The sequence below is a fragment of the Oryza sativa genome, chromosome 6 (assembly GCF_034140825.1).
Source record: "Oryza sativa Japonica Group chromosome 6, ASM3414082v1".
NCBI classification, from domain to species: Eukaryota; Viridiplantae; Streptophyta; class Magnoliopsida; order Poales; family Poaceae; genus Oryza; species Oryza sativa.
This window is the reverse complement of record NC_089040.1, coordinates 29,542,701-29,554,055: the sequence shown is the minus strand read 5'-3', so window position 1 is coordinate 29,554,055 and position 11,355 is coordinate 29,542,701. Positions and strand designations below refer to the sequence as shown.

Sequence of the window (11,355 nt, the reverse complement as noted above, 5' to 3'; positions counted from 1 at the left end):
CACATAATTCCAATTATTTGTAGTCTTTAAATAATAAATCTATGGTACAAATAATCTCTTCATTCTTCTCTCATAAAACCATACAACCTCAGCTGTTTTTATTCAAAATTCATAAGTATCAAAAATATGTTCACCTTGCATTATATTTGCAGTCATGTGTTAATTATATAAAACATAGGAAGTCATTTTATTTTGGCTTACAAAATATAATATAGCTTATTGTACATACTATACAACTTAGTTTCCAGCAGCAACACGACGGGGTATTCATGTTCCAGTTAAAAAAACAAACAAGGCAAACGGTGAACAGAAAATAACCGAGCCTATCAAGGGGTTTTGTAGAAACTGTCCAAGCTGCTACTCCGTACTACTTTATAGCGTTCCAAGGATGGACGGCTAGGATGCAAGCAAACATTCCAAGGGCAAGGTCATTCGGCACCCGGGGGGCCTCCTAGAACTCTCGCCTTCCCCGCGCCGCCGCCGCCCTCTCAAAACGAGCGATCGAGAAAAACCCTCGCTGCTCTCCTCCCCCTCCCCCTCCCCCTCCGCCGCCACCTCAGATCTCCATCTCCCCGCCACCAAATCCCCCCGAAACCGCGAGCTCCTCGCCATGGCGTCCATGATGGTAAGCACCACTATCCCAGTCTCCATTGACGCGACCTCTGCTCCCCTCCCCGCGAGGTTTTGAATCACTGGCGTGATTTGTGGTTTGGGGTTTTTTGTGGGGGGATTTTGCAGCAACCGCAGATCATCCTGCTGAAGGAGGGGACGGACACGTCGCAGGGGCGCGCGCAGGTGGTGAGCAACATCAACGCGTGCACGGTGGTGGCGGACACGGTGCGCACCACGCTGGGGCCACGCGGCATGGACAAGCTCATCCACGACGACAAGGGCGGCACCACCATCTCCAACGACGGCGCCACCATCATGCGCCTCCTCGACATCATCCACCCCGCCGCCAAGATCCTCGTCGACATCGCCAAGTCCCAGGACTCCGAGGTAAAACCCTGGCGAGCCCCCCCCCCCCCCCCCCGGCGGCGCGCGCGCGCTTGGCAGTAGAACCTCGTTGGAGTGTGCAGCTGTCCTACTACATAAGACTGTTTTGCGCGATTTGGAACAATGCTTCAGTGAATATGCCGTGCCACAAGATGCATAGGGTAGAGATCTGAATCGATGATCTGTTATTTTTTTGTGTGTGTGTGTGAGTGATTTGTTAAGTACTTAAACGAGTGAAATGAAGTTATCTGGTGATCCGTGGATGTGCTGCTTGTTCCTTCCGGATCACGTTGCTTTGCCCCTGTTACCCGTGGTTTACTGATATGTGATGTTTGGATTCATGAAAAATGTGTTTGGATAGCCTTAGTGTTTTTAGATCAAACAGATTACTTATGTTCAAATTTCGCATCTCATTTCATACAATGACCTGACCCACGGGAAAAAAGACAATTCTGTTAATTAGGTCATGAAAGGCTTGTGATTTGCTCGTGTTGCATTGGATCAAGATGATGCTCTTTCATAAGCTGCTGTGTGGCATAATTAGTGTTTAGGCTGATGCTTGTGTATTCATAGTGATTATCAATTTAATCTTGTTTTATCATCTGCCACCAGTTTTAGTTGTATACTTGCAGCCTGTAACATACACTTGAAAGTAAGCTGTATCTTACCCCTCTTGTTTCCTTCAGGTTGGTGATGGAACTACCACAGTGGTGCTTCTTGCTGCTGAGTTCCTGAAAGAAGCAAAACCTTACATTGAGGACGGAGTACATCCGCATAGTCTAATTCGCAGTTATAGGACTGCTGGCCATTTGGTTAGGATGCTTGCCTTTCTTCTCCTCTCTATACACCCTCCCACTTGCTCCATTCCTTTCTAACTCACATGAAATAATCATCAGGCAATTGAAAAGGTCAAAGACTTGGCCACTAGCATTGAAGGGAAAAGCCTTGAGGAAAAGAAGGAATTGCTAGCCAAGTGTGCTGCAACAACACTCTCATCAAAGTTGATAGGTGGCGAGAAAGAATTTTTTGCATCTATGGTTGTGGATGCTGTTCTTGCCATTAGCAATGATGACAGACTTAACCTTCTTGGAATAAAAAAGGTAATTTCTCAAGATATTGGTACACAGCTTTGTGTTAAATCATCGAGTGCATGATGACTATAGTACATTTGTACTGATCAAAAACCAGTTTCCATTCAATAGATGTTTAGCATCTAAATTTCATTATGAATCAGGATGTCTAAATTTTGTACTTATTAGGTTCCTGGAGGCACCATGAGAGATTCCTTCCTTGTTAACGGTGTTGCCTTCAAGAAGACATTTTCCTATGCTGGATTTGAGCAACAGCCAAAGAAGTTCTTGAGTCCAAAGATTCTTTTGCTGAACATAGAACTAGAATTGAAATCTGAGAAAGAAAATGCAGAAATCAGGTACTAGCACAATCCAAGCACTTGTAGTGTTATCTTGATCTGTATTCATATTTGCATGCACTCTCTGTTCTTCCCCTATTTCTTACTGTAGTCTCATTTATTTAGATTGTCTGACCCTTTACAATACCAATCAATCGTCGATGCTGAATGGAATATCATTTATGACAAGTTGGATAAATGTGTCAAAAGTGGGGCAAAGATAGTCCTTTCTCGGTTGGCAATTGGTGATCTTGCAACACAGGTATGCATTCTCGTTGCAACTCATCCTGTTCTCTCAATTAGTTTTTGTGTAGCACTGTAGCCTAAGCTCAAAAACTTTCTTTTATCCAGTATTTTGCAGACCGGGACATTTTCTGTGCTGGCCGTGTTGCAGAAGAGGATTTACAACGTGTTGCAGCAGCAACAGGTGGTACCGTTCAGACATCAGTGAATAATGTCATTGATGAGGTAATCATGTTTTCAAATTTTCATGTTTTGAGTCATAGTACACATGTTTGCATCGGTTAGCTATTTTGGCAACAAATAAGCACACTAATGTATGATGGTCCTTTCTGCTGAAAAGGTACTTGGTACTTGCGAAGTTTTCGAGGAAAGGCAAGTGGGCAATGAACGGTTCAATATATTTAGTGGTTGCCCTTCTGGTCAAACAGCAACCATAGTCCTTCGTGGTGGTGCAGATCAGGTGCTCTACAGCTATATATGATTTGCTAAGTTTTCCAACTAATCATGATATACTAATGCTGCTGTTAATGTTATCAGTTCATCGAGGAAGCAGAAAGGAGCCTCCACGATGCCATCATGATTGTTAGAAGAGCTCTTAAGAACTCAACAGTTGTACCTGGTGGTGGTGCTATTGATGTATGCATGACCAGCTTAAACTAAGCAGTGCAATTTTCCACGTATATTAATGTACTAATCTGTAATTTTTTTTGGGTATTAGATGGAAATAAGCAAGTACCTCAGACAGCATGCACGTACCATAGCTGGGAAGTCTCAATTCTTCGTAAACTCATTTGCTAAAGCCCTCGAGGTACATCCTTGGCTTCATTCTTCCCCATTGTTTATTCATAGTATGGAGTACTTTGTTTAATCCAACTTTTTTTATTTTTTTGCAATTGCTGGTTCCTTAAGGCTTTGTTATCACTTGTGCAATCAGAATAACAATTGAGCTTTGTTTGTGTGATGTGATTGTTGGGGAATTTAACTATGAATAATGCCTTCCATGCTGTAACTGTAACTGTAACTAAATTGCACTTATGTTGTTATGTTAATGTTGGGTATTTGGCGTTGCTAACCAGACCCTGAGTTCACTATAGAATATGTCCTCTTCTTTTGGAGAGTGTTGGATTAATAAATATTAGGTTCAGTTTTCAGCCCTGATGTGATCGACAAGGCATAATCTCTAGTAGCTTGTAGCATTAAAACAAACATTAATGTTCAGCCAGTCCTTGTGGTGAGCTACCGTTGGTTTCAATGGGAAGTTCTATTGTGTCTTTTGAGGTTATGTTCATCAAGCACTGCAGTTTTTGACTAGCACTAAAACGGCACTAAGCTTATGTTGGTTTTACACTTTTGCTCAATGTTGTTTCAAATCTTATAGATCAAAGCTTTGCAAGTATACAAATTTGCTCAGTTGAAATTAACTCTTCTACAGGTTATTCCAAGACAACTTTGTGACAATGCTGGATTTGATGCAACTGATGTACTCAATAAGCTCCGACAGAAACATGCATCTGGTTAGTTACCTGTATCTTAGGTTCAATAGTTAGTTTCTGTTGAAAAGTTTCAATTCATTCAAGCCAATGTGGAACTGTAACATTATATGAACTCATATGGTGAACTTCTCTTATTCTCGGTTCACTGTTAACAGGTGAAGGTGCTAATTTTGGTGTGGACATCAACACTGGTGGAATTGCTGATTCCTTTGCTAACTTTGTCTGGGAACCTGCTGTTGTGAAGGTAATGGTGCTTCTCCTTTTCAGTAACTCTTTAAATATCCCTATTGTTATGTTGATGGTATAAAATAAATATTTCCAGATCAATGCTATAAATGCTGCAACTGAAGCTGCTTGCCTTATTCTCAGCGTGGATGAGACAGTTAAAAATCCCAAGGTAAAGAAAGTACTATCGATTCTTCTCATCTGTCATAATAAAACCTGACCATCCTTCGCTTCTCTGCCAAATGCATCTAAATTCTCCGTTGGCCAGTATTATCTATTTTCCCCTTTGCCAATTGCGCCACACCGTGTGCTTGTTCTAGGAACATGACATTGTTTCCGCTTGTAACTTGAACAAGGAAAAAAAGATAGCCATGCCATCCTTTTGTGATGGGGTTCATTCTTCTACTTTTTCACTAATAATTGTTTAGTAACGTCATTTTAGACGTCTAAGTGAATCATACCTCAGGGTGTGTACATATGGTTTTAGGCAATACTGTAAAGTATGCTCTGTAAGCGAATGACAAATTTAAATACCTGAATCTCTTCTAGTTAATGAACTTACAATTTGTGGTATTATTCACCTTTTGTGATGCCACAGTGAAAAAGATGTTTCAGCCAGTCATTCATTTCCATCCTCACAATTTGGTGCAAGTTGCCGTATGCATATCGCTGCTACAATAGGCATCACTTCGTCTGACCGGGTTATCTTCTTTGCTGTAGTCTGAAAGTGCGCAAGGTGATGCGGCTGCTAGCGCGATGGCTGGCCGTGGCGGAGGAGCGATGCGGGGCCGTGGTGGAAGGGGCATGAGGAGGCGGTAATCAATCTACGCCACGTTTGTTTAGCTTCGTCGCTCGTGTGGTTTAAATTTAGGAGTAGGTTATTTGCAGTCTGCTCTTTATCGAAGTTTTTCGTGACGCTACATGCATGCCCTGCTCGATGTATTTCCAATTGTGCTTGTCAGATTCGTGAAAACATGGCAAATATTTTTGTGATGGTTGCCTACTAGCTTTTGTAACTTCACATGTTGACTGTTTCAATCAATGGGTATTCTTCTTGATCCTCACCACCTTTGCATAACTTGCATTTGGAAATTCACGTGGTATTCTCAGAGGCAGGACTAACACCTGCGGCGGCGTGCAGGTTGACACCGCTATTTTGTGTATAATGTTCGTAGTAGTTAAACATAATTATGCACACACAAAGTATGGATATAAGGTAGTGCCGGGCAATTTATGAGATCATGCATCTACTAGGCTTTTCTACGGTTCTAGGGGTACAAAACAAGAAATAAAGCAGGGCGTGAAGCCATCAAAACAGTGCGCATACCTTTGTACCGTATCATTGGCGCCATGGGTGCCACCAGTATGCCATCGAGCGGTACAGTAGTACATGTGGAAGTGTGGAACCATCGACTCGAGCTCAGAGCAATCGAGGATATGGGTACTTGGCATTGGGAGGCAGCATCCAATGCCAACACATCACACAGTATAATAAATGCTATCTTGTTTTGAAGCCTAAAAATTTCAGACATGCAACACAGCTTTCTGCCTAACTTTGTTACACAGAACAGAACACGACAATCAATCAGAACTCAGTTATGGATTATGACAAGGTTAATCACACAGGCCAAACAAGTTAACAACATCCCCCTCGTCGTTGCCTCGTTGCAGCCAAATCCACGCAGTCCCATCCACCGAGCCAGTTGCGACCCTCGCCGCAGCCGCAGCGGCGCCCGGCAACGTGCGCGTCGCGTCAGGCTGCAACCGCTGCTGCAGCAGCAGCAGAGGCGACGAGGCAACAGCCGACGGGGCGTGGCACTGTGGCAGTGTGTCACCATGCTGTCTCGCTGCTCCCACCCAACACAGGGCGTCAGTTGGGAGGAGTGGCACTGTGGCTGGCCAGTCATCCATCCATCCAGCCAGCCACAGCCAGTCATGGCCACCATGGACGGCACGGCAGCGAGGCCCCAGCGCCCTCACCAAATATGGCAGCAGCTGCATGCAGCGCCATTCATATCGCCACTCTCGCACTCACCTTTACTATCATCCCACTAGTTGCAGCAGATGTCGATAAATCGGAGTTTATGTTTTCTTGTGTTGTGTACCAAATGTTTTTGTGGCCCTTTGTGTTTTCAGCTGGACCTTGTATTTTTGTGGCTCAACGTGAAGAAAAGAGACAGAAAGAGAAGCGAAGATGAACGCCATGGACACATTTTTATGTGCTGCTTCGCATCTCGCCGATTTTTTTACAGGCTTTCAGCTTTCTCTTGTTCTTATGTTCACTCTCACTCATTGGGCCATGGCCACCGACATCATCATTAGCCATCAAAAGATGGGAGTAAAAAAAAAAACTACCAAGTGAGTAAAAAAAGGGAGAAAAATCTATGTCGAGGCGCCGCTGCCGCCGCCGCCGGCGCAGAAGGTTTCCCGGCGGAGGTCGCGGCCGCCGGGGACGACGAAGTGGGCGAGCGACCTGGTGCTGGTTTCCTCCACGCGATTCTCCTCGCAGAGGAACTCCCTCGAGCACGCCCTCTCCACCTCCCTCTCGTAGTCGTGCACCAGCACGTCCGTCTCCGCCCCCTTCTCCGCCCTCGACCTCGCCATCACCCCCGCCGTGAATATCGCCGACATCCTCCCCGGCGACGCCGCCGTGTACCTGCATCATTATCGGTGAGGAGAATCGATTGCAAGAAGAAGAAGAAGGATTAGATCTGTTTGGTTGTTACCCGCGAGGGCCGTCGACGAGGATGATGTCCCAGGCGACGTCGTAGAGCTGGTTGGGGAGGTCGTTGATAGCGAGGCGGCAGTCGGAGTAGAGGAGGTTCTGGACGGGGCGGCACTCGGCGGAGCGGGCGGCGCGGGCGGCGTCGAGGAGGTCGGGGAACTCGCGGACGGTGGTGGTGTAGACGACGTCGTAGGCCTCGAGGCCCGGGTGCCGCCCCTCCAGGTGGGACACGTAGTACTGGTTCTCGTCGAGGAACACGGTGCGGCCGCCGTGGTTGAGCGCCCGCCACAGCGGCGTCTCCCCGCCGAGCCCGAACACCAGGAAGTTGCACGGCGCCCGCCGCTTCACCACCGCCGCGATGGCGCGCACGTCGCCGCCCGGCATGCTCGCCGTCGAGTTCCCCCCCGCCGACGCGTACTGCACCAGCGCGTCGAACACGTACCCCGGCAACCCACCCCCACCTCCACCCGCACCGCCACCCCGCGCCGACACTGCGAGCGTCGCCGCCTGCGCCTCCGCCGCCGCCAGCCTCCTCGCGGCGACGGGCGGCGGCGGGTGGTCGCGCGCGGCGCACAGCATCGTGCCGAGCGACACGCAGGCGAACCCGGCCAAGAACAGCACCACCCACATCCGGCGGCGGGAGCCAAGGACCGCCATCGCCGGTGACGCGGCGCCACCCAGCGGCTTGTTCGACGACGGGTGGACCACCAGCAGCTTCGGCCCACTGAGCCCCTTCATCTCCGCAAGAAAACCGAGCTTGCCAAGAAGGCAATGGCGGTAGTTGGAGAGAGAGAGATACTAGTAGTAAATTGGAGTGGAGTGCTCCTAGCTAGTGAGAGTGTGAGAGAGTGAGAAGTGGATAGATATGGAGGTGGAGGTGGGGAGAGATGGGTGAAGTGGAGGAAGGGAGAGAAGAGGTGGAGGAGGAGAGGAGGAAGAAGAAGATGGGTTGGGTTGGGGTGGGTAGGTAAAAGGGCGAATTAATCCCGCCGGGATTTGCGGTGGCCGCTCTTCGTTTTCGTACGTGACTCTGCTGCGTTTTCTCTTCTTTTCTTTTCTTCTCCCTCTTCTTTTCTTCTCTTCTCCTGGGTTTGGCAAATTCGTAGACTCATTATCTCCGATTAATCAGGCTGAGGTGGTATTCGATTCTACTTAAAAATAAAAAATAAAGTTAGAAAAATAAAATAAGAAAGTCATTAGCATAAAATTAGTTGAGTTTTACTTATAGCAAACTTAAAAAATAAATTTATCTGATAGTTTAGATCAACTTCTATATAGGAATTTTTTTTTGCATGAAATGTGACCATTTTACTGTTTGATGACAAACGTGCTAATGAAACTAATGTAAAATATGCATCTCAATCGGACAAAAATGGGGCCTGAACTAAGCTGCCTGCCTGCTAATTAAACTATTTCAGATTTTTGTGGTTAAATAAAACATATGGGGGTATTTATTTCGATTTAAAAATGTAAACTTACAGATAAGTTAAGTTTTCAGTATTTCTTTTGTGTATCAAAAGATGGAAAGTTGTTACAGTTTGTAGCTTAGCTTTTGCTAATCTTTAATGTCAACGATCTTACCGCGGTTCCAAGCCCCAAGTCAACCAAATGTTAGTAGTATAATACAGGCAAGTCAGTTTGGTCGTATGATATTATTACTGTGGAGATCGCTGGTACTATAGTTAGTTCAATGGAAAAAGTGGATGAAGCCAAGACAAGCCATCGCTTTCTGTCGTCCTTTCGGGCCACGGTTGCACAATGTGATGAGTCACACGACCAAGCAGCTAAACTTAATCAATGCCAAACAATCAAAGGGGAAACCAGTGCAGCAGCATCATCGCTACAGGACGCAACAGCAGATTAATTGCCGCCTAAAAATCGTATCTTAAACCTCCTCCGTAAAGTAGAAATCTTTCTTTTGCCGGAATGACTGAAGGAGATCATTCAATATAATTAAGATAGAAGAAAAAAGGTTACAAGAAAAGTTTTACAAGGATGTGCACTAGAACACACGCCCTGAACGGTTGAACCATGTGCCAACCGTCCAAACACACGCTACAGAGAGGAAGCCAAGCACCGAACCGGCCATCGCTATGCGAGACCGATCGCCACCGAGCCAACAACATCACCACGACACGAAAACACAAAAACAACGCCCTCACGAGGGTCGCAACGGCGAAAGACGCAATCGTCATCCGTCCAAAGAACTGGACTAGTTTTCACCCAGTGCTCCTCGCCGAGGGAGGGGTACCTCAACAATGCCTTCAGGAGGGTTACCACGCCCGAAGGCGTAGTCACTGTTAGCCCAAAGGATTGGGCTAAGCTTTCACTCGGAACCCCTACCGCCGTGGTTCGTCGCCCAATCTAAGTCCACCATCTAAACATCGGCGGCACATGGCTTCCGCCACATCCGACCGACGCCCCTCCGCCGGCCAGTTTCTAGTCCTGCCAATGACAAGACTGCCACATGAATCTTCAAAAGAGAAAAACATAGGAAAACCTCAAAAGAGATGCTTGGTTACAACACATGAATAATACAGGAATAGTTATATGGATTCCGAATTTTCTTAAAGAAAAAAAAATCACAAACAGATGTTCGGTTGTAACATAGGAAAAACAGGGTTGCAACAGAATTCTTTTCAGAAAGTAGAGTTCTTTCTGAATCATGGGCGTTTTTGAAAGACAAGAATAGAAAAAACACAATGGAAGCGATATGGATTCCCAATTTCCCCCAAAGAAAAGAAATTAGTGTTTGGTTGCAGCAAAGAAAAAACATAAGATTGGAACAGAATAGAAATAATAGAAGAATGTTCATGAATCTAAACAAAGTCATTTTCTGAAGGAGCGGTAGTGCACCGTCATGCTATTTAGTGCCCTCCCTACGCGAGTCACTGTCAGATCGCCTCATTAAACGAGGTCATTATCTGAAGAAGCGAGCAAGGCAGCACTTCACCTCATCAGACATGGAACGTACCATCTCGCATGCTTTTGCTGTACAAATCAGCTTCAGATTGGCCGGGCAACCGCTAACCACTGGGCTAGGAAGGCTTAGGGTGGTTGCATTTGCATTGCTGCTCAAGATGAATCTACAAATTAGTAGCCAAAAAGATGGACGTAATAGGACAATTATATATCTCAAGTCAATCAGAGAAAAGGGCTTATGATATCACCTAAAGTCAGCAAGAAAGTTGTGAGCTATTATCAGATTTGGTGCCAAAAATGTTTGACAAAAATCTCCAAATCATGTGCCTTAAATGTTGTTAGATGGGGAGATGTTATCAGAATACGCTTGGAATTTAAGTCACGGACCTGACATGTCCAAGCCATCCATCTATATCCATCTCTGCATCCATCGCCTTTAATAAAGAGTTTAAGTGAAGCCTCGGGCAATGCAAGATGCAGAGAACACAAGATGCCAATGTGCACTCAGATGCCATGCCATCCTGATGAAATGAAGCATTTGATTTATTTTTCTTTTGGGGTCACTTATTTCTTTGCATGGATTCTTGTAGCATTGACATTAGTTTATCTGAACAATCTAGAATGAAACAATTGTAAGATAAGCTTAAGAGAGAGCAACAGACAGGAAGCACCTAAAGATTTGTTTTGTTGTTAGTTTACTCTAACCTAGAATGTTGTAGCATTGGTAATTAGTATACAGTACCTGTTGTAAATTATTCAGACAGAATCTTTGTACTATCAAAGCATCATTAGCAGCAGTTTGGCAAGTGTTGATTACATCTGAAGTCTGAAGGTGAAAGCATGGTCTTGGTCTCTTGACATTGACGAGCATAGTTTAAGGTGGCTTCCCAAGAATGTTTGCCACGCGGTGCCTGCAAACAAAAATGCTAATGTAATGTTGATGCTACTAGATTACCAGAAAATAAATTATTAGATGAGTGAGATTTGCAGGAGCTATAATAGAATCAAAAGCAAGCAGTAGCATCGAAAGCAAAGGTTCACCTTATTTTGAAGATCTGTTCCTGGATATCGCTACTGAAATCTTGTTGAAAGCTATGGGATAGTTTATGCCCTCGTATTCTGCATATCAATGCTCCTTTTTGGCATCCATTTGCTGCAGGTTGGCTTCAGAGGATGGATTAAAGCTTGAGCTAGCTCACCTGGAAGGCAAAAGGCAAACATCTGAGATGCTTCCATTTGACGAATGCTGGACCTTCTCAGACTAAATACGGTACAAAAGTATATAATTACTGTCTACAAGTTCACAGCCAAGTACAAACAGATTCCAACAGGTGCTAAACAGC

At 45.3% G+C, this 11,355-nt stretch overlaps 2 protein-coding genes across 2 annotated transcripts; one reads left to right on the top strand and one right to left on the bottom strand.

The window, feature by feature from the left end:
- The first annotated feature begins 403 nt into the window (after positions 1 to 403).
- Positions 404 to 5,429, top strand: LOC4341893 (T-complex protein 1 subunit eta). Its single transcript, XM_015788731.2, has 14 exons — positions 404 to 625; positions 739 to 999; positions 1,683 to 1,808; positions 1,893 to 2,096; positions 2,256 to 2,425; positions 2,531 to 2,666; positions 2,756 to 2,872; positions 2,988 to 3,107; positions 3,185 to 3,283; positions 3,366 to 3,455; positions 4,080 to 4,161; positions 4,296 to 4,384; positions 4,463 to 4,537; positions 5,086 to 5,429. The coding sequence occupies exons 1-14, from the start codon at positions 611 to 613 to the stop codon at positions 5,182 to 5,184; spliced, it is 1,683 nt and encodes a 560-aa protein (XP_015644217.1). The 5' UTR covers positions 404 to 610; the 3' UTR covers positions 5,185 to 5,429.
- Positions 5,430 to 6,560: 1,131 nt separating this feature from the next.
- On the bottom strand, positions 6,561 to 7,924 carry LOC4341892 (protein IRX15-LIKE). The gene is made up of 2 exons (XM_015786260.3): positions 7,092 to 7,924; positions 6,561 to 7,021 (listed from the first exon to the last, which is right to left on the bottom strand). Exons 1-2 carry the CDS (start codon positions 7,826 to 7,828, stop codon positions 6,748 to 6,750), a joined length of 1,011 nt encoding a protein of 336 aa, XP_015641746.1. The 5' UTR covers positions 7,829 to 7,924; the 3' UTR covers positions 6,561 to 6,747.
- Between the last annotated feature and the right edge of the window lie 3,431 nt (positions 7,925 to 11,355).

Excerpts from the sequence above, each read along its gene's own strand:
- LOC4341892 (XM_015786260.3), bottom strand. The coding sequence starts at position 7,828 with ATGAAGGGGCTCAGTGGGCCGAAGCTGCTGGTGGTCCACCCGTCGTCG. Across the intron at positions 7,022-7,091 it reads CTCGTCGACGGCCCTCGCGG|GTACACGGCGGCGTCGCCGG; the intron begins GTAACAACCAAA and ends ATAATGATGCAG.
- LOC4341893 (XM_015788731.2), top strand. Across the intron at positions 2,873-2,987 it reads TGAATAATGTCATTGATGAG|GTACTTGGTACTTGCGAAGT; the intron begins GTAATCATGTTT and ends TCTGCTGAAAAG. Across the intron at positions 4,385-4,462 it reads GGGAACCTGCTGTTGTGAAG|ATCAATGCTATAAATGCTGC; the intron begins GTAATGGTGCTT and ends AAATATTTCCAG.